This window comes from Rana temporaria, chromosome 3 (genome assembly GCF_905171775.1).
Source record: "Rana temporaria chromosome 3, aRanTem1.1, whole genome shotgun sequence".
Classification (NCBI taxonomy): domain Eukaryota; kingdom Metazoa; phylum Chordata; class Amphibia; order Anura; family Ranidae; genus Rana; species Rana temporaria.
This window is the reverse complement of record NC_053491.1, coordinates 494,623,502-494,647,821: the sequence shown is the minus strand read 5'-3', so window position 1 is coordinate 494,647,821 and position 24,320 is coordinate 494,623,502. Positions and strand designations below refer to the sequence as shown.

The following is a 24,320-nucleotide window of genomic DNA, read 5'->3' as shown; positions in this document are numbered from 1 at the left end:
ACTGGACCCAGTGTACACTACTTTATGCTCTGATGAGCATTACGATATAACTCCCATAGGTGTGAGAAATCAAACTAAGACCTGAAAAGAAAGGTATGCTGCAAAATATATATATTTGTTTTTCTTTATTATATACATGTTTCATTTGTGAACTTTCATGTTTGTTTCAGGAATACACCAGTCTTTGTATGATGCTATTTTTTAATATGTTATTTTGTTTTATTCTACATGTACTGACTTCTCTGGGTGTGTCAATCTGAATACTAGTAATATCCAACATGGTCCATTATATATTCCATGTATTTATATTCTGCCATCTTGTGGCCATGCTTGGGATCATCCCCCCTTTTTTCTGTTGTTACGAATCTGTATAACCGGGCCTTAAAAGTATAACTTTTTGGTATTGGTGGCTAAGAATACTGCTGGTTGGCGTTCTGCTATATATTTTGCGGTCCCCGTTGTGGTTCCTGTAATGTCTTATGTGATGGCATGGTGCGACTTTAGAGCTGGGATGGCCGTAGGGCACATGCGCGCTATGTACCTTGGTGTTCCCAGCTGTCTGATGCTCTAATGACACGCCGCTCTGGGAATAGGGCGCGTCGCTGTTTGCATTATCACGTCCCTGCCCTATGCAGGGAACAGTGCTTGTTTAGGCACCGCTCTATAACTACGGCGCATTCAGATGATGTCACTGCGGTGGACGCTGCCGCATTACGTCCATAGCTGGGCTATTTAGGACCCAGCCAATGTATTTAGCCCCGAGCTTAGCACAGGCTATCTCCCCAGAGCGAACACTGCTGTACTACCTGCCACGTAAGTGCCTATTCCGGTCTCCCTCTCACTCTCTGCTGTACGCCTGATTGACTACACCTCTTTCCTTATTATGTCACTTTTTTCTGTAAGCTTGGTATTTGACACATAAAGTGTCTATCTGAGTTTGTATCTGGCTTTTTCTCAGATTACTCTGGCTTAATTGGCTTCAGAGGGCTTTGCTGTATATAACTGCCTGGATCCAACAGTCACATATTTATCTGCAATACACCGGTCGCCTATGAGCCTCCCTTGTCTTCTCCTCCGATTGCCCCGGAGTAATTGTTTTCTTACTTTAGAGCCAGTGGGTATTCAATATGCATTTTCTTTTTTTGTATATACATATCTTTCTGTATTGTACAGATATTTATTGTTATATTTAGGGTTAGGGTTAGGGTTGTAGAAGCGGCTTGGTCGGCTTAGTGTTTGACATCCTCCCGCGACCAATAGTCTGCTCAGAGAGAGTTCTATCCCTGGGTATGTAATACATGCATTTCATACCCTCTGTTTATTTCCACTTTGGGCGTATTTTTACTTTTTTCTTTATTTTATTTTACTCTTTCATTTACTAGATTTTTTTGGCCACCTTCTACCATAGTTGGAATTTCCTATATCTATGAATTTCCGGATATATATGTATACGGTTTTGGACCATGTTAAGGTAACACTGGATGTCTGCTGTTCAGTGTGGTGCAATATGAGAATTGCATGTTTACATATATTGTCCTTTTAAAAACTTTGGTCAATATGTTTCATTTCAGTGAGTGAAATGTATTTCTTAATATTTTTTTTTATGCTCGTCCTGAAGAAGCCTCATGGCAAAATGCGTATATGACGCTTTTTGGGATATTTCCCACACTTTCCCATCCCTTATGGTTTTAAGTTTTATATATTGAGCTGTTTTTTGTAATTATTTTATTTTTGTAATAAAATATTTATTTTTAATATTCCTGTCTGTTTTGCCTTTAAAGTCCGACCATTGATTACCCTTTTTGAGTAATTTTCTTTTTCCAAATTTACGGATGTGGCAGTGTGAGTGCTTCCCCCCTTTTCCCTATATTGTTATTTCACTGCAACAAAGAAAAAGGTTCCTGCAATACTTTTCTGTGACTTTGGTGTGATTTGAGTGCCATAGACTACAATGTTAAATCACAAAATCGCAAGCAAGTCACAAGGAAATTTCAAGCAAGTTGCAGAACTTTGGGATCACAGCAGTGTGAAGTGAGCCCATGTTCTGCAGTGGCCCCCCTTCCTGCCATCTTTGGCCCCCCTAAAGTGGCGGAATGTCAGGGCGACCTTTGTGACCCTGGTAGTTCCACCACTGATCCAGACTACAATAAAACAAAATGTTCATCCAGAAGAGATTTCATATCAGACGTGGATGTCCTACTAACCTGATAATGTTTTCTCATGTGTCGTCTTCTTCAGTTTGGCTGGAAATAAGATCAGGGAAGTGATTAGTCCTGACAAACCTCTGAAATGTATAAAATAATAACTAAGAGAGTTATTAGTTCCTCTTGCCTGAACACAATTTTGCAACTTTGACCCGTGTTAGTAAATCTGTACATATAATCCCAACTACATTGTGTATCCAGGAGGATTATATCGCATTTATTTCAGGACTAATTGGAATTCTGTTGGTAACACTGGCACTAAATAGTAAAGAAAATGTTAGTTGTTGTGTGTAACCGTAGTACAGCCTAAAAAACATAGCGCATATTTTGCTTTTTTTATTCTACCTAAAAAACCTGACACTGATACTTATTTAGAAAATGTTTTTTTAAAAAGAAACATCCCCAAAATACACCAACCCTGACCTCTAATATGACCTCTGACCCTAAAACTAAGTCTGACACTGACCCAGATCAAGTGGAAGAAAAGGGGAAGGGTAGAGACCCATAAAGTTCAGATATTGACAGAGGATGGGGCAGACAGCGGTCTCCACTGACCCGGATCAAACCTTCATCTTATAAGAAAGAACACAATGTATTATATAATGGATCCTGTATGTATACAATGTATTATATAATGGATCCTGTATGTATACAATGTATTATATAATATATCCTGTATGTATACAATGTATTATATAATATATCCTGTATGTATACAATGTATTATATAATAGATCCTGTATGTATACAATGTATTATATAATAGATCCTGTATGTATACAATGTATTATATAATGGATCCTGTATGTATACAATGTATTATATAATAGATCCTGTATGTATACAATGTATTATATAATGGATCCTGTATGTATACAATGTATTATATAATAGATCCTGTATGTATACAATGTATTATATAATGGATCCTGTATGTATACAATGTATTATATAATAGATCCTGTATGTATACAATGTATTATATAATAGATCCTGTATGTATACAATGTATTATATAATGGATCCTGTATGTATACAATGTATTATATAATAGATCCTGTATGTATACAATGTATTATATAATATATCCTGTATGTATACAATGTATTATATAATAGATCCTGTATGTATACAATGTATTATATAATAGATCCTGTATGTATACAATGTATTATATAATAGATCCTGTATGTATACAATGTATTATATAATAGATCCTGTATGTATACAATGTATTATATAATGGATCCTGTATGTATACAATGTATTATATAATAGATCCTGTATGTATACAATGTATTATATAATGGATCCTGTATGTATACAATGTATTATATAATAGATCCTGTATGTATACAATGTATTATATAATGGATCCTGTATGTATACAATGTATTATATAATAGATCCTGTATGTATACAATGTATTATATAATAGATCCTGTATGTATACAATGTATTATATAATGGATCCTGTATGTATACAATGTATTATATAATAGATCCTGTATGTATACAATGTATTATATAATATATCCTGTATGTATACAATGTATTATATAATAGATCCTGTATGTATACAATGTATTATATAATAGATCCTGTATGTATACAATGTATTATATAATAGATCCTGTATGTATACAATGTATTATATAATGGATCCTGTATGTATACAATGTATTATATAATAGATCCTGTATGTATACAATGTATTATATAATGGATCCTGTATGTATACAATGTATTATATAATATATCCTGTATGTATACAATGTATTATATAATATATCCTGTATGTATACAATGTATTATATAATATATCCTGTATGTATACAATGTATTATATAATAGATCCTGTATGTATACAATGTATTATATAATATATCCTGTATGTATACAATGTATAATAGATCCTGTATGTATACAATGTATTATATAATAGATCCTGTATGTATACAATGTATTATATAATAGATCCTGTATGTATACAATGTATTATATAATAGATCCTGTATGTATACAATGTATCATATAATGGATCCTGTATGTATACAATGTATCATATAATATATCCTGTATGTATACAATGTATTATATAATAGATCCTGTATGTATACAATGTATTATATAATAGATCCTGTATGTATACAATGTATTATATAATAGATCATGTATGTATACAATGTATTATATAATGGATCCTGTATGTATACAATGTATTATATAATGGATCCTGTATGTATACAATGTATTATATAATGGATCCTGTATGTATACAATGTATTATATAATAGATCCTGTATGTATACAATGTATTATATAATATCTCCTGTATGTATACAATGTATTATATAATGTATCCTGTATGTATACAATGTATTATATAATATCTCCTGTATGTATACAATGTATTATATAATGTATCCTGTATGTATACAATGTATTATATAATGGATCCTGTATGTATACAATGTATTATATAATATCTCCTGTATGTATACAATGTATTATATAATGTATCCTGTATGTATACAATGTATTATATAATAGATCATTTATGTATACAATGTATTATATAATAGATCCTGTATGTATACAATGTATTATATAATAGATCCTGTATGTATACAATGTATTATATAATGGATCCTGTATGTATACAATGTATTATATAATAGATCCTGTATGTATACAATGTATTATATAATAGATCCTGTATGTATACAATGTATTATATAATAGATCCTGTATGTATACAATGTATTATATAATAGATCCTGTATGTATACAATGTATTATATAATAGATCCTGTATGTATACAATGTATTATATAATGTATCCTGTATGTATACAATGTATTATATAATAGATCCTGTATGTATACAATGTATTATATACCGTATTTATCGGCGTATAACGCGCACCGGCGTATAACGCGCACCCTAATTTTAGGAGGGAAGTTTTAGGAAGAAAAGCACATTACATATAGATCACATCCCAGCACTTAGATCACATCCCAGCACATTACATATAGCCCCCAATCCTGTGGGAAAAAAAGATTTTTTGTTGTTTTGTACTTACAGTTTTGATGTCTTGCGCGGCGTCCATCTGCGGCCTCGTCGGGTCCGGCGTCCTTCTGCGGCCTCGTCGGGTGTCCTCTTCGGCGGGTCGGGCGTCCATCTTCGGCGGGTCGGGCGTCCATCTTCGGCGGGTCCGGTGTCCATCTTCGGCGGGTCCGGTGTCCATCTTCGGCGGGTCCGGCGTCCTTCGGTGGCGTCCTCCCGCTCGTTTCCCGCCACGACTTTGAATACTAGCGAGCGCAGTACACTCGTGAATCTTCGGGCAGGCTCGGGCGCCTCTCGCACTGATGTCCTGTACGCTCAGGACGTCAGGACGTCAGTACGAGAGGCGCCGAGACTGGCCGAAGATTCACGAGTGTACTGCGCTCGCTATATGCGGGCGCAGTATTCAAACTCATGGCGGGAAAGTGGGTATCGGCGTATACTGCGCACCCACGATTTTGCCCTGATTTTCAGGGCAAAATAGTGCGCGGTATACGCCGATAAATACGGTAATAGATCCTGTATGTATACAATGTATTATATAATAGATCCTGTATGTATACAATGTATTATATAATAGATCCTGTATGTATACAATGTATTATATAATGGATCCTGTATGTATACAATGTATTATATAATAGATCCTGTATGTATACAATGTATTATATAATAGATCCTGTATGTATACAATGTATTATATAATATATCCTGTATGTATACAATGTATTATATAATGGATCCTGTATGTATACAATGTATTATATAATAGATCATGTATGTATACAATGTATTATATAATGGATCCTGTATGTATACAATGTATTATATAATAGATCCTGTATGTATAATGTATTATATAATAGACCCTGTATGTATACAATGTATTATATAATATATCCTGTATGTATACAATGTATTATATAATAGATCCTGTATGTATACAATGTATTATATAATAGATCCTGTATGTATACAATGTATTATATAATAGATCCTGTATGTATACAATGTATTATATAATAGATCCTGTATGTATACAATGTATTATATAATGGATCCTGTATGTATACAATGTATTATATATTATATCCTGTATGTATACAATGTATTATATAATAGATCCTGTATGTATACAATGTATTATATAATATATCCTGTATGTATACAATGTATTATATAATGGATCCTGTATGTATACAATGTATCATATAATGTATCCTGTATGTATACAATGTATTATATAATAGATCCTGTATGTATACAATGTATTATATAATAGATCCTGTATGTATACAATGTATTATATAATGGATCCTGTATGTATACAATGTATTATATAATAGATCCTGTATGTATACAATGTATTATATAATAGATCCTGTATGTATACAATGTATTATATAATAGACCCTGTATGTATACAATGTATTATATAATGGATCCTGTATGTATACAATGTATTATATATTATATCCTGTATGTATACAATGTATTATATAATATATCCTGTATGTATACAATGTCTTATATAATATATCCTGTATGTATACAATGTATTATATAATAGATCCTGTATGTATACAATGTATTATATAATAGATCCTGTATGTATACAATGTATTATATAATAGATCCTGTATGTATACAATGTATTATATAATAGATCCTGTATGTATACAATGTATTATATAATGGATCCTGTATGTATACAATGTATTATATAATATATCCTGTATGTATACAATGTATTATATAATAGATCCTGTATGTATACAATGTATTATATAATAGATCCTGTATGTATACAATGTATTATATAATATATCCTGTATGTATACAATGTATTATATAATAGATCCTGTATGTATACAATGTATTATATAATAGATCCTGTATGTATACAATGTATTATATAATAGATCCTGTATGTATACAATGTATTATATAATATATCCTGTATGTATACAATGTATTATATAATATATCCTGTATGTATACAATGTATCATTCTCTCCATTTAGAAAAGAAAGAAAACACAAGGGGGGCTGCACAGAGACTCATTACTATGACTGGCAATCAGAAGATATCACAGCGATCATGTGACTGGGAGTCCCGGGTCCCGATCATTAGTACGATCCCCGGGGCTCTTGGTGAGATCCTATTCTCTATGCAGTGCACTCCCAGCACAAAGAGAGTGTAACGGAATGACCCGTGACACCCAGAGACTTTTGAAGGAAGTGGGGTACCTCCTGTGCCAGTGTCACTAATGACTCTTGGGTCTAGGGTCATCCTGTGCCCCTTTTGGGCATAGGGTGACTGAGAAATAATAATTATAAATTACATGAGATGGGACATTACTGAAAATTCATGTATTGCAGGATATCTTGGAATATTACAAGTTGTTAAAGTCTGACTCCAAATGGAGTGTTTTCATTCAATGGGGGGACACATGCTTTTGAGGTGTTAATTGCGTCTGCTCCTAGACTTTCCATTGTGAGATGCTAACTAAGTCTGCTACTGTGGAGATGTGGATTGAAACTGAGAGTCAGCCTGGCTAGCTATTATGGGATGTTAAAGTATCTTGCTGTGATTACATTCTGTGTCCATTGTACTAATTAAGTCTGTAAAGGTCAAACGTCTCTTTTCAGGTGTAATGGATTAGCATGTCAACTACGTTTACAAAGGAATGTGCATTATGTAGCAGTGAATATATTATTGCTGAGACGGGACGTCTGGGGGATGACTACTAATTAACTCAACTGAATGTCATAGTCTAAAAGAATGTGATTGAAGCTCCATTGTGTGATGTGTGGGTGGAGTGTGTCTTTGTTCCTTTGATTACTGTAACGTGCCTGTAACTGCATAAAAATCTGAGAGTGTACCATTAAAGTTCATTAATTTGACTCAGAACACTGAGGGAATTCTTATGGATCGTGTCTGCTGGCTTGTCAGACTGTCGGATAAGCTGTCGTGGGGCGATGGAATGGGAATATCGTAAACGGTGGTGACCGTTACAGAGAGGTATGCAGATATGTGGCCCCCAGGATAAAGACCCCCTTCTGTGAGGCTCCATATTTGCGTACTGTCAGTCGGAAGGGGTTCATCCAGTTGGAAGCTCCTGATTGGTCCCTGGCTTTCCCTGAATGACATTCCTAGTTCTTCCTCACACAGATATTGATCAGGAATTGGTAGGACATGGTCATTATAGACGGGAACTCACCATGTTGTGATCTCCTCTCCCGGAGGTCATCTGCGGGTCCCATCAGACCAATGAGTGTAAAGACATGAATGGCGACATCCAGAGCCCCTTCTTCTCCATATGTGTCTATCAGGTGATCCTTGGTGGTGATCCAGTCTGCATTTTCTAGTTTTCCTTGGGGGATGGGAAGTTTATCTTCATAGGAGAAATCAGACAATTTGTTCCTAAATCTCTTGAAGTCACTTCCTTTCAGATCCTCCAGAGAATATATGATAAGATCCCCGGGGGTTTGTGGGACCTTTCCCAGGACACCAGGAGCCGACCCTGCAGAGAGGACAATCAGCAACCATAAACATTCATCCTGATTGGATGATTTCTGACACATGACAGCAGATAAGTCTGTACTGGGGGCCGGCAATGCTATAAAGAGCATATAGAAGGGAAAGGAAAATATCCCCCAATATATCTATATGTACATTATCCTATGGAGGGATCGGGTTTCCTGTGATAATCTCACATGATTGCCTCCATAGTGGTAAGTTACCTCTCAGATGGATGAATATTGGGTGCAAACATATAGGGGGGGCTATTTATAAAAAAACATCACCTTCATGAATTATCCCTATAATGTGTCTAATATGTTTATTTCCTATGATCATCAGCTCCATCTAGTGGTCATAATACCATATCTTACTGGTTGAGGTATTAAAAGAAAATATTGTATTATGAGCTGATGATCATAGGAAGTAAACCTATTAGACAAATTACGGGGCTTATCAGTGACGGCTGTGCAACTGACACAAACCCATAGTAATTATTTTATATATTATATTTTTATTATAATTATATTATATACAGACCTCTTAATGAATATGTATGGATGACCATTTTAAACATGTTTATTGATTGTTTCATTGTAAACGAAAAGAAAAGAATAAAACCTTTAAAAATCCTTCACCCTGAATAATGATGAGTCTGATCCGTGTGAACTAAGAACTCTGATCCCCCAAGTCTCCCAGCAGTATGTGTCATGTGACACGGGGGAGTGTTTTCCTTAGGATTATAGACAAAGGATTCCCCCGACCAATACACAAATCACCATACAATTTGGGGTCCTCCAGTCATTATGGGGTCACTGGACCATCTCAGAAGATCATTTCCATCAATGATAAATAAAATCTGAAGACACGGGAATGTGATGGTGGAATTGATGAAGCTCCTGAACACTTCTAATGGGAGGACTGACTCGATGTCTACAGGAAATGTCCAGACTACGGAGACATAAGACGTCCTATCATCTAATTCCAATCTCTGGAGATGTGAGATGGAGAAAAACATTGGAAAGGATTGTCAGGATCGGCAGTCATACCTTGTGAGGAGCAGGAAGAGGTCGCCATGACATCAGAAGATGACCCGAGATGACATCACCTGGAAGGAGCACAAACAATAATAAACTCATTTGTAGTGTGATGAATGGAACCAATAAGGAGGGTTCTGTTCCCTTCTGTGGATAACAATTGGCTGACTGGTTTTCCAATCAGAATAGATTAGAATTGGATAGGCTTCTGTCATTTACAACCCATAACTATGAGGGTCAATCAGAACCTTTATCCCGGCATTCATCTGATTGGTATATCGGGGTCACAAAGGAATCTTACCCTGTTTAGGGCCACAATTTATACAGACTTGTATTTCTAGGTGTCACCTCCACAAATCTGTGCCATTCATAGCCAAGACCGGTACTAATCATCAGCAAAGTATCAGCCAATAAGATGTCTACAGAGAGGTCAGGTGATAGAAAGGAGAAGACCCCAAAATGGAAGGCGTGTGATCAGCAGAGACCTCCATTCACTAATAAGATGTTTCCAAGAGGATTCTTCAGGAAGGTCGCTATTTATTCATCATAAAAACAGGTTAAAACACAAACAACACATTGCGTGGCTCTTTAGTGGCCACTTTGTCAGGGAAAGGTGTACAGTACACTTTAATGGGTGGGATCTGTGTGTGACCTTCAGACCAGACTATACTCAGTGGCGTAGTGTGGGTTGTCAGCACCCGGGGCAAGGCAAGTAATTTGCACCCCCCATGGACTTTTAGCTCTCTCCGAGTCCCTTCAAATACAATAGTAATGACCAACCTGATACCTATACTGACCACTATACTATACTGTCCACTGTACTACACTATACTGTCCACTACACTAACCACTATACTATCCACTACACTACACTAACCACTATACTATCCATTACACTACACTGACCACTACACTAACCACTAAACTATACTGTCCACTACACTACACTGACCACTATACTATAATATCCACTACACTACACTGACCACTATACTATACTATCCACTACACTACACTAACCACTATACTATACTATCCACTACACTATACTAACCCCTATACTATCCACTATCCTATACCGCCCGCTACACTACACTGACCACTATACTATACTGACCACTATACTATACTATCCACTACATTACACTGAACACTATACTATCCACTACACTATTTTTCCACTACACTGACCACTATACTGAACACTACACTATACTGAGAACTAAACTGAGAACTACACTACACTGACCACTATACTGTCCACTACACTACACTGACCAATATACTCTCCTGCCTACAGTAACTCTCTATCTGCCCATCTCTCTCTCTCTTTGCCTCTGTCTCTCTCAATTTGCCTTTGCCTCTGTCTCTCTTTGCCTCTGCCTCTCTCTCTCTCTGCCTCTGCCTCTCTCTCTGCCTCTGCCCCTCTCTCTTTGCCTCTGCCTCTCTCTCTCTCTTTGCCTCTGTCTCTCTAAATTTGCCTTTGCCTCTGCCTCTCTCTCTGCCTCTGCCTCTCTCTGCCTCTCTCTCTGCCTCTCTCTCTCTTTGCCTCTGCCTCTCTCTCTCTCTCTTTGCCTCTGCCTCTCTCTCTGCCTCTGCCTCTCTCTCTTTGCCTCTGCCTCTCTCTCTTTGCCTCTGCCTCTCTCTCTCTCTCTCTTTGCCTCTGCCTCTCTCTCTCTTTGCCTCTGCCTCTCTCTCTCTCTATCTTTGCCTCTGCCTCTATCTCTCTCTTTGCCTCTGCCTCTATCTCTCTCTTTGCCTCTGCCTCTCTCTCTCTCTCTTTGCCTCTGCCTCTCTCTCTCTTTGCCTCTGCCTCTCTTTGCCTCTGCCTCTCTCTCTCTTTGCCTCTGCCTCTCTCTCCATCTCTTTGCCTCTGCCTCTCTCTCCATCTCTTTGCCTCTGCCTCTCTCTCCATCTCTTTGCCTCTGCCTCTCTCTCCATCTCTTTGCCTCTGCCTCTCTCCATCTCTCTCTCTCTCTCCCTGTGTCTCCCTCTCCATGTGTCTCTCTCTCCATGTGTCTCTCTCTCTCCCTGTGTGTGTCTCTCTCTCTCTCTATCTCTGTGTGTGTCTCTCTCTGTGTGTGTCTCTCTCTGCCGCTCCGTTTCTGTGTCTCTCTCTCTGCCACTCTGTGTCTCTCTCTGCCGGTCTGCATCTCCCCCAGTCCGTGTTCCTCCTCACCTGGCTGCTGCTTGTCCTGTATCTGCATCATGACATCAGGGTCTGGAGGATAGGAGGAGGCGGCCGCCATGTTGGTTCAGTGTCCGGCGCACTGTGATTGGGGGTATGGAGGTCATGTGCAGAGGCAGGAGTTAAGGATCACAGAAAGGCCAGCCCCACGCCGCACATGACCCCCACGGCCCAATCACAGGGTGCCAGACATTGAAAGATGGCGGCCGAAGCTTCGGGCGGCCGGGAACACAGGAAATTAAATTTAGGACACAGGCAGTGTGACACACACTGGCTTGAAATTGTGCCCCCCTATATATCGCGCCCGGGGCCACGGTCCCCCCTGCACCCCCCACGCTATGCCACTGACTATACTGTACAGTATACTGATATCTCAGGTTTTTCTGATATTGATTGATAATTATTCATATGAATTCTCAAGGAGATATGAAGAATAATCTTCTGATGAGCCACAGATTACAAAGTTATAAAAATAAGAAGATCCTGAGAGTCGTCTGTGAAAGGAAAGTTTTCATACAGAGCAATTAGTTACAAGGACACATTTATTCCAGCAGACAATGTGTTATAATGGTCCTCACACAACACCGGGATAAAGAGGAATTATTTTTATATTAGATATTTATTATTAAGTCCAGGAAAAGAAATACAAAAGAGTGCGGTAACAAAGTGTGACATAAGAAGAAAGTCATGTAGGAGGAGGAAGAAGGAAAGTGTTCAGTACACATCTCTTGTGTATCGCTTCCATATTCACAAACCTCAATGAGAAGAATATTATATGTAAACAAAAATTCGAACGGCCCTTCCTAGAAAACTCAGCGCTTATGGAGTCAGATAGCACTTATAGAAAAAATCTATAAAGGTGTAAATATATAGAGAGAGAGAAATGTGCGGATCTACAACGCACCTCCCTCGATTATCACACATTTTCTGGTGACAGCTGGAGCTGCTACTGTATCCTATCCACAGACAGGTTTAAACATAAAAAACACAACACATATAAAACAATATATATTAAGCAGCGCTCCTAAATGGAATTAAATAGCATATGAAAGTCCAAAGTATTCAAAAGAAAATATCCAGGGAAAAATCCCAAAAATGATCCGTGATTAAGAAGAAAGAAAAGTGTCTCCTGCGAACCAGAGCCAATACTGTCCTTCTATTACCAACACCACCTCTCGTGAGATAGGCAGGGAAAACTCTTACCAGACAGCGCTGGAATGTGAGCGTTGTATAATCACAATAATCACAGCAATAGGTGTTTGAAATGTTTGGAGTCCAATCCTCTTAAGCCAAAGCTCCCATATAAGGAAGAAGACAAATAGTGGCACATAGCATAATTCCGTTTGGTATTTAATATTTAAAATGCAAAAAAGATTGGAAATGCACTTACAATCTTTCAAATTGAAACAGGCAACACATCATATAAGTGGCTCATCACAGCCTCAGGTCACGGGCACTCAGGACGACGTCCACCGATTCCCTCTGTTTGTTAGCCCCACTAGCACATGCCAGTGGCGATCGGCGTGATGACGTCACTCCGATAGACAGTCGTTCTAACCCACCCAGACGCGTTTCGTCATACACTTGGAATCAAAAAATGGATAGATAATATAGACTGTAATGGTCACCACCGTTTACGACCTTCCATCCCATCCAAGACAGCTTATCGACACTCCACAATCAGGCAAACGAACACGACCCATAAGAATTCCCCCCAGACACACAGCTCTGTGCTTCTGGTTTCAAATGTAATGACCCTTTAATGGTTTCTTCTCAGCTTTTTATGCAGTTACAATCATGTGACAGTATTCAAAGGGACAATGAGATCTCCACCCCCCTAATCACACACCAAGGCTAATTACTAAGCATTCTAGACGTGTCGGCGCCGGCCTATAATTATCTAATCACTGCACATTCCTTCATTAACAGCATAACAAACAAAACACCATCACACACTGAGTTCCCTAGACAGACGTTCCGTCTCCGCATACAGCTTGACACCTATTCACACCTCTGAGCATCAATAGGCTTTAGACAGTGTTCCATTCCACACCAAAAACAGTATTTAGCATACATAATTAGAGGTCTAAGAGCAGACCTGGATTAACACCTTTACAGCCTTACACAATGGTTAATGAAATGTCTAGGGGTAGATGCAATTAACACCTTTCAAAAGAATGTGTCCCCACATTGAATAGCCAACAACTTGTGATATCTCAAGACATCCTGCAAACATGAATTATGATTAATGTCCCATCTCATGTAATACATGAATTATGATTAGCCACCCTATGCCCAAAAGGGGCACAGGGTGAACTTAGACCCAAGAGTTCTTAGGGCCGCTGGCACAGGAGTATCCCCCATCCCTCAAAAGTCTCTGGGTGTCACGGGTCATCCTGTTACATAGACTACAAGCCCTACTATTATAAAATATATGAGTATACAACCGCATATATCATCAACATAAAACAAACCCCTTATATATTAAATTTAAAATGAAATGTAAAAATAAGATAAATCTAGATATAATAGCTAAATATAATGGCTAAATATAAGTAAGATTGCTAATAACTATAAAGACCTATACCTGCAACAAATCATCATTAAATGTCATTATTAAAACACCTATATATGCAATTAATAAAAAATACTAATGATCACTAATAAAACAATTTACGTCTAACTCCACATTCATCCCCTTCCGAGTTAGCGTATCCATAAAAAATATCCATTGTGTTTCTCTCTTCGATATTTCTCTTATTAAATTAGATCCTCTCCACTTAGGGTGAACACAATCAATTCCCCAAAACTTCAAACATGAGGGGTCTTGGTTATGATAATTCTTGAAGTGTAGGGAAACACTGTGATATTTGAATCCTATTTCAATATTATGTAGGTGCTCTGCTATACGTATTCTTAATTTTCTCTTGGTGCGACCTACATACATGAGATTGCATGGGCATTGTAGCACATACACAACATGCGTAGTATTACACGTGATGAGTTCAGTGATATTGCAAGATTTATTATTTCCTGTAGATACAAATTCTGACTGGCCTCTAATAGGATTATTAACCACTTAACCCCCGGACCATATTGCTGGTCAAAGACCAGAGCACTTTTTGCGATTCGGCACTCCCAAACAAAATTGGCGTCCTTTTTTTCCCTCACAAATAGAGATTTCTTTTGGTGGTATTTGATCACCTCTGCGGTTTTTAGTTTTTTGCGCTATAAACAAAAATAGAGCGACAATTTTGAAACGAAAAAAAAAAAAATTATTTACTTTTTGCTGTAATAAAAATTCCCCCAAAAATATATAAAAAAATACTTTTTTTTCCCTTAGTTTAGGCCGATACGTATTCTTCTACATATTTTTCATAAAAAAAATCGCAATAAGCGTTTATTGATTGGTTTGCACAAAAGTTATAGCGTTTACAAAATAGGGGGTATTTTTATGGAATTTTTATTATTTTTTTTTTACTAGTAATGGCGGCGATCGGCGATTTTTTTCAGTACTGCGACATTATGGCGGACACTTCGGACACTTTTGACACATTTTTGGGACCATTGGCATTTTTATAGCGATCAGTGCTATAAAAATGCATTGGATTACTATAAAAATGCCACTGGCAGTGAATGGGGTTAACACTAGGGGGCGGGGAAAGGGTTAAGTATGTTTCCTAGGTGTGTTCTAACTGTAGGGGGTGGCCTCACTAGGGGAAATCACTGATCTTCTGTTCATACATTGTATGAACAGAAGATCAGTATTTCCCCCCCTGACAGGACCGTATTCTAATTTGATGTTATTTTTATTGTTATTTAATTCATCCAAAAATTCTAACAAAGATGCCTCACTTCCTTCCCAGATGAAGAATAGGTCATCGATGAATCTTCTGTAAAATAGGAGACCATCTTTTTTGTTTGCAAATACTGATTTATCTTCCCATTCCCCCATAAATAAATTAGCGATACTGGGAGCAAATTTTGCTCCGATCGCTACTCCCCTTTTCTGGGAATAAAGAAGAATAAATATCTGTGAATAAAGAAGAACATACCCTTAAGTAGTAGAATACCTACAATATAACAATATACACCTTACCGAAGGTTCATAAGGACATGGTCAATCCTCCAGTGAGACCTATAGTGAACAGTATAGGGTCCATTTCGTCTAGACTAGGACAATACCTGGTCAGTCAAAGAGAGGACCTCCCCCATGATCAAAAGGTCTTTATAGGACATGGTCTGGATTACTGTCTCTCCCACAACTACTTTTGGTACGCAATAAATTTTACACCCAACAAAGAGGTGTGGCAATGGGTGCTAAATTTGCGCCTAGTATTGCGAATTTATTTATGGCGGAGTGGGAGGACAAGGTGATCTTTAAAGCTCGGAAAGAAGAACTAATATTCGTATACGTTACATCGACGATCTCTTCTTTATTTGGGCAGGATCCACTGAGTCCTTAAGTTTCTGAATGATAACACAAACAACATCAAACTCACGTCTCAATGGCACCATGAAGAGATTAATTTTCGGGGCGTGTGCGTATTCCGACAGAATAACAAACTCGAAACTAAAGTGTTTTTCAAAAAGACAGACAGAAACAGTTACCTACCTGTTACCAGTGGACACCACCCTTTATGGCTAAAAATATCCCTAAGGGCCAGATTATGAGAGTCAAACGCAACTGCTCTAGTATTGAGAATTTCAGATCCCAGTCAAAAATCCTGATGGATAAATTTGTGGCCAAAGGTTACCCCAAATCTTGGAGAATATTGTTACTGAGGTTGGAGCCCTACCTAGGGATATGTGTTTAAAAGAGAAAGATTTAAAAGATCCCCCAATGGTCAATAACACGAGAGAATGAGGGTTCATCTCTGGTTTCCACATGCAGTATAAGGAGGTTGAATCCCTCTTTAAACAGCACTGGCATGTCCTGCTGTTGGATAGGAAATTGGGACCTGTTTTACCATCAGTTCCCCAGTTTATATACAGAAAAGCCACCAATTATGGAGACCGTGTGGTAAAAAAAGTTTTGGACCCTCCTTGTCGTCCTGTATCTTTCTGGTATCAAAATGGCTTCTTCGCCTGCAGGAAGTGTAAAAAAAAATTAATTTCCACTTCCAATAATAAGAATTTTGCCATCAAACAATTCATCACCTGTATTAGCACGTATGTGGTCTATGCTTTAAAATGCCCTTATGGGTTATTATATATAGGATGGACCAAAAGAATGCTGAGGGTGCAGATAGCTGAACATATCGCTAATATTAGGATTGGATATAAAGATCACAATGTGTCCCTACATTTTAAATTGAAACATAACCAGGACCCATCAGGCCTTGAGTTTTGGGGGGTTGAACATTTGGAACCCCATTGGAGGGGCTCTCACCTTGTGCGCAAGCTATCTAAACGAGAGACCCAATGGATCTTTCTGACAGATGTTTTAACACCTAAAGGCCTAAACGTTGAGTAAGATATTAATTGCTTTATTAGTGACATTTAATTATTCGACTATTCAATTTCCTTGATCCTTCTCTGGCAGTTTATGAACATATGGGTATTATCATTTTATTTTTACTTTCTAATGTAATTTTTATCACATTATTTTTTTGATATATTTTGCATCAGTTTTCTTTGTAGTGTAATATGAGTAGTCCTTAATGGAATCTGCATTCTAGAACATACCTGATTACAATCGTCCATTTTGGAAGATTCCACACTGAAAGGTCGATTTTTTTTTAATCAATAGTAGTAATTCTGTTTGCTAATCAGGGCTGATTTAACATTATTATAGTGTGACCAGTAGATGGCACTAGACTAACACCATCTTATTCGTGGTTTTGTACTTGTTATAATATTGCCTATCTGATATAATTAGGAACTCAGTATTGCATAATATTTTTATATTTTTACTTTTATTTTTATCAATATAAATGATTTTATACATTTTTTCTATATACGGCCATTCTCATTGACTGTATTGGAGGTTTGCACTTTATGTCTGGATTGTTATAATCAGATGTGTTGAGTGCATATTATTCTCTGAAATTTTAAATGTGTTATTGGATAAACAATGTTGTATGTGTTGTTATGCATATCAGATCAATTGTTGTCTCTATGGTATACACACGTCGTACTAATACGTTATATATAGTTTTTAACTAATTACTGCAGACTATCTGCAGAGGGTATCACTGTGTGCTTCTTTGCGGTGCACACAAATGCTAATTGTTAAATTAGATTGTGAGCCGAGTTAGCCGGCCTCTGTGTGATGGAGTAACACTCCCGGGTTTGCTCGCTGCTGACTGGCTGTGTTGCACCTGTCCCTGTGCTCGTTACGGCTGTCATCTGCTGAGGAGTGGGTGGGCTGTATGTTTTGAGCAAACTCCTGCGATTGGCTATAGACCAGGAGGAGGGACAGATTGCATTGTATTTATTTTTACGTGCGATGTAATGAGACTACGCCCTCAGAGGAAGTCCGACAGGGACGAAACGTCAGGGCCGGGATCTCATCGCTCCACCAGCAAGTGACGGTTTGCGTCTCACGGAGGCATACCCGGAAGTGTTTGGCATTCACAGCTGACGGTACCGGTAACTACACCTCTGCTGAGCATCTATGCATCCGCATTTCTGCTGATATTTTATTGTTATTGTGTACGTATATATGGAGAAGGGGATACTGGGGGCAGCAATAAAAGTTTTCAACTATTCAAACAGTATCACCAGGGCAGGACTTAGGGTGGTGGGGGCCCCTGGGCTTGAGTGTTGAAGGGGCCCCCTGGAGCCGAGAATTGGGGGGGATCGAAGATGTTGAGCGAGGGGGGGGGATCATAGTTGTTTAGCGGGGGGGGTGCGCATTAAAGTTGTTGAGCGGGGGGGGCGAATTGAAGTTGTTGAGCGGGGGGGGGGGGGCCATTAAAGTTGTTCAGCAGGGGGGGTGCCTCTCACCTGTGCACGGAATGTGTCGGCTCTCTTCCCTTCAGCAGACATCCACACACCACTCCGGGGGGGGTTTTGCAGTTGTTGAGCGGGGGGGGGGTGCCTCTCACCTGTGCCGACAGCCGGGGCCACAGACTGTCATTAGCCCGGCTGTCGGCTTTCTTCCCTTCAGCAGCCACAGTCCTCCACCAGGGCTAGATTAAGAACATCATGGGCCTGGTGCTGAGGATTTTGGTGGGGCCTTTTAAAAATGATAAATAAATGCATGGGAATGACATGAACGCAGCCCGGCCAAGGCAAGTGACCAAAGGCACAGAACCCAGAAGGAAGACCGGGTGAAGATGTAAGCGCCCGGGCCCCGCCTGATTCATCACAGCGCAGCACTGGAGGGCTCAGTCTGAAAATGTAAGTGTACCCTAATGTGCTAATATGCTGTGCATACTTGTACGTTGTGGCATAACCTACCCCAGGGCCTCTAAAAAGTAGTAATGTCAGGAAAGTTTACTACAGTTTTAATATCACAGGATCCCAGGAGCCTCTCATGGGGCCCCCTACTGACCCGGTGGACGGTGGCCCTTGGGCAGTGCCTAAGTGCATAGTTGCCAACATTTAAAAAATATTTTCAGGGACACTTTTTTATATAAGTGTTATATTTAGAGTAGCTGAGATCCCCGATGTTCCTCTATACATCATAGTAGTAATCACAAAATTAAATGAGTACTAATAATGGGGCAGAACAAATATGAGAACTGAGATTTCCTTTAGTTGAACTAACAAAAGTGTGTCCATTCTAGAGCTGGTAACATTGAGGATATTCAGTATAATTTTAAAGAACAGTTTTTTGTGGGTAAGCGACATAGGGGAGGAGTGTGGACGGTATATAAGTGGGAAGTATGTGCAGGTGAGGGAGAGGAGTGTGAAGGGTATGACAGTGAGCACTATGTACAGGAGAGAAGTGTGGAGGGTAAGACAGTGGGCAGCATGTACAGGAGAGAAGTGTATGACAGCAGGCACTATGTACAGGAGAGGAGTGTGAAGGGTATGACAGTGGGCGCTCTGCATATGAGAGGAGTGTGGAGGGTATGACAGTGGGCACTATGTACAGGAGAGGAGTGTGTAGGGTATGACAGTGGTCACTCTGTATAGGAGAGAAGTGTGGAGAGTATGACAGTGGGCAGCATGTACAGGAGAGAAGTGTATGATAGCAGGCACTATGTACAGGAGAGGAGTGTGAAGGGTATGACAGTGGGCGCTCTGTATAGGAGAGGAGTGTGAAGGGTATGACAGTGAGCAGTATGTACAGGAGAGAAGTGTGGAGGGTAAGACAGTGGGCAGCATGTACAGGAGAGAAGTGTATGATAGCAGGCACTATGTACAGGAGAGGAGTGTGAAGGGTATGACAGTGGGCGCTCTGTATAGGAGAGGAGTGTGGAGGGTATGACAGTGAGCGGTATGCACTGTGGTGGCAAAATTAGGCCTACGCAGAGCACAGCGCCATTTTGCCCTGTGCTATAAAGCACAGAATCCAGTCTTAATGAAATAATGCTTATTTAAGCTAAATAGATTCACTCACCATCATTCTCTGCCATTCATACAAAGAGACACCATCACCAGCCTGTTCTCATATCATTCTGCCAGCATGACTCCCCAAAGGCTCAGCCAAGCACCTTTTATTTACCCAAAACAGGAAGTGCTCACTGCACCCATTAAACACCTCCCTCATGGGAGTGGTTAACACATGATGTTCCACTGACACAGCTAACACCATATAAGGACGTTCCTTCTAACAGGAAGTCCCATAGAATACATGAATAGAATATAATACAATGGATACAATACAATGCATAGAAGTACATACAATGCTGCTAAAGGCTTATGGGCGTGGCAGGGAGTGCCCCCCCCCTGCCTCTAACCGATCATAAGCTCTCATATTAATCGCCTGATAGAATCCTAATCTGCGCTATTCCATAGAATAATGCATATCCAGATTATACCCTTATTAAGGTGGAATGGAGGCTATCTACAGGCGTACGCCACGAATCGCAAGCCCTGCTGATCAGACAAGACCCAGATAAGAGCGCACATCTGTCCATAACCACTAGTGTGCTCGCGGAGTGAGCGCATCCCCTCCCCAACGATCGTCTGTGCTAAATGCACAGAGGGCCCCTTGTGGGGGCGGACATATGCCCACGCCGCAAACATCACATTCCAACCTCAAGACATTTTCTACTACCAGACGAGATTCAACCAGCCTCAGACCGCCCCAGTCAGTTCTATGTAGAGCGGGTTGTGGCAGTACTAAGACTGGGTGCCATTATGACAATACATATTAAATACATCTTCAAATTTCCACCACAGCACAGGAGAGGAGTGTGGAGGGTATGACAGTGGGCGGTATGTACAGGAGAGGAGTGTGAAGGGTATGACAGTGGGGCGCTATGTATAGGAGAGGAGTGTGGAGGGTATGACAGTGGGCACTATGTACAGGAGAGGAGTGTGAAGGGTATGACAGTGGGTACTATGTATAGGAGAGAAGTGTGGAGAGTATGACAGTGGGCACTATGTACAGGAGAGGAGTGTGGAGAGTATGACAGTGGGCACTATGTACAGGAGTGGAAGGATGTTTAGGGACTGCGTAGTGGTTAAGCGGGTCATACATGGATTGAAATTACGCCAATTATGCAGAGACCAGCCATAGTCAATCTATGTATGGGCTAGCTGATTTTACACAAGTCAATCTATTAATCAACTTGAGTACAACTAGCCTGTTAGGTTTTTCCCAAAACAATCAGTGCTGCCAGCTATAGTTAGCAACATTGATCATTGTACGCACTGGCAGAACACAATAACACTGCAGGAGTGATTCCCCCATCCACAGGTCAGCAGGTGAGAGGGTGTGTGGGGACAGAAAAATGGTGTACACTGCGCTGCCTAAAAAGCACAGCTGCTAACACAGCTAATTTTGAATAAAAAAGCAATAACAAAAGAAAAAAATAAAGTGTAGCGCTTAGACCAAGTAGATTGTTAAAATGTACTTCGATGATTTATGGTATGTAACCAAAAGAACTCAGTGACAGTTCACATTTACAACATAGTGACATTAAGGGTATTGACACAATAATAGACCATGATGAATAAATAATGTGATGTTGTGATCACACAATGTTAATTAAAGTCCATATAAATTATATTCCACCACGTGAAATTGGATAGAATCCAAGGAATGTGATAACATCCTTGAAGTGATCGGACCACCACCAACAGTGTAGTAATCTGCTTACCGGAAATGGTGGACTTAAGGGGACATATGCCGCCAGAAGTCAGAAAAGGCTTTTGTATGTGTTTCCAGGGTCATGGAAGCAGGCAGCTGGATATAATGCTCATCAAATGCTTCTAATGGAACACGGCTTCAAGGGGAACTTTGTGTTGAAAAGGAAGGTTCCTGAGCCAAAACCACTCAAAGTGGTATCAAAGATGTTTTTGGGAGGTAAAAGAGAAGGGTGGCCACATAGCGTAAAATTGTAAAATAAAACATTTATTTAAAAGACAGCAATTACACTCACATGTAGGCTGGAAATTCATGCGTGTATATACAAATGAGGCGATAGTGGAAGCGACCCTGTGTGGGGACTAGGGTTGTCCCGATACCGATACTAGTATCGGTATCGGGACCGATACCGAGTATTTGCGGGAGTACTCGTACTCCCGCAAATACCCCCGATACCAAAATAGAATACTCCCCCCCCCCCGCCGCCGCCGCAAGCGCCGAACGAATCCCGCCGCTAAAGCCGCATCTCGCCGCATCCCTGCTTGGTTACCACGGGCGGGGAAGATTACAGCATTCATTTGAATAGCTGTAGTCTTTCCCGCGGCGCAGCGTAGAGACACTCCCCTTGCTCGGGTGAACTGTCCAATCCCGAGCAAGGGGGAGTGTCTATACGCAGCGTGAGAGACTACAGCTATTCAAAGCTGTGATGTTCCCCGCGCGGCGCGGCAGCATGTACGGTAAGGGGGGGACATGGCCGCATCCCTGCTTGGTTACCACGGGCGGGGAAGATTACAGCATTCATTTGAATAGCTGTAGTCTTTCCCGCGGCGCAGCGTAGAGACACTCCCTTGCTCGGGTGAACTGTCCAATCCCGAGCAAGGGGGAGTGTCTATACGCAGCGTGAGAGACTACAGCTATTCAAAGCTGTGATGGCGCGGCAGCATGTACGGTAAGGGGGGACATGGCTGATTTTTTTGGGGGGGGGACATGGCTGGTATGGGGAGGACATGGCTGATTTTTTTGGGGGGGGACATGGCTGGTATGGGGAGGACATTGCTGCATATGGGGGGGGGACATGGCTGGTATGGGGGGGACATTGCTGCATATGGGGGGGGGACATGGCTGGTATGGGAGGACATTGCTGCACATGGGGGGGGGACATGGCTGGTATGGGGAGGACATTGCTGCACATGGGGGGGGCATGGCTGGTATGGGGGGGACATGGCTGGTATGGGGAGGACATTGCTGCATATGGGGGGGGGGACATGGCTGGTATGGGGAGGACATTGCTGCATATGGGGGGGGGACATGGCTGGTATGGGGAGGACATTGCTGCATATGGGGGGGGACATGGCTGGTATGGGGAGGACATTGCTGCACATGGGGGGGGGACATGGCTGGTATGGGGAGGACATTGCTGCACATGGGGGGGGGACATGGCTGGTATGGGGAGGACATTGCTGCATATGGGGGGGGGGGACATGGCTGGTATGGGGAGGACATTGCTGCATATGGGGGGGGGACATGGCTGGTATGGGGAGGACATTGCTGCATATGGGGGGGGGACATGGCTGGTATGGGGAGGACATTGCTGCATATGGGGGGGACATGGCTGGTATGGGGAGGACATTGCTGCATAGGGGGGGGGACATGGCTGGTATGGGGAGGACATTGCTGCATATGGGGGGACATGGCTGGTATGGGGAGGACATTGCTGCACATGGGGGGGACATGGCTGGTATGGGGAGGACATTGCTGCATATGGGGGGGGACATGGCTGGTATGGGGAGGACATTGCTGCATATGGGGGGGGGGGCATGGCTTGTATGGGAAGGACATTGCTGCATATGGGGGGGGGGGCATGGCTGGTATGGGGAGGACATTGCTGCCTATGGGGGGGGGGACATGGCTTGTATGGGGAGGACATTGCTGCATATGGGGGGGGGCATGGCTGGTATGGGGAGGGCATGGCTGCATATGGGGGGGGGGGGGACATGGCTGGATATGGGGAGGACATGGCTGCATTTGGGGGGGACATGGCTGCATTTATGGGGGGGACCATGGCTGCATTTGTGGGGGGACATGGCTGCATG

The 24,320-nt window shown here is 40.7% G+C and overlaps 1 protein-coding gene across 1 annotated transcript in view; it reads right to left on the bottom strand.

Moving 5' to 3' along the window:
- Window positions 1-24,320, bottom strand: part of LOC120930827 (NACHT, LRR and PYD domains-containing protein 3-like) — a 77,169-nt gene that overhangs the window by 41,739 nt on the left and 11,110 nt on the right. The window contains exons 2-4 of the mRNA XM_040342007.1: window positions 9,842-9,900; window positions 8,494-8,796; window positions 2,205-2,243 (exon numbers count right to left, since the gene is read on the bottom strand). Coding sequence (XP_040197941.1) covers window positions 2,205-2,243; window positions 8,494-8,796; window positions 9,842-9,869 — 370 coding nt within the window. The 5' untranslated portion in view covers window positions 9,870-9,900. The remainder of the gene's footprint in view (window positions 1-2,204; window positions 2,244-8,493; window positions 8,797-9,841; window positions 9,901-24,320) is intronic.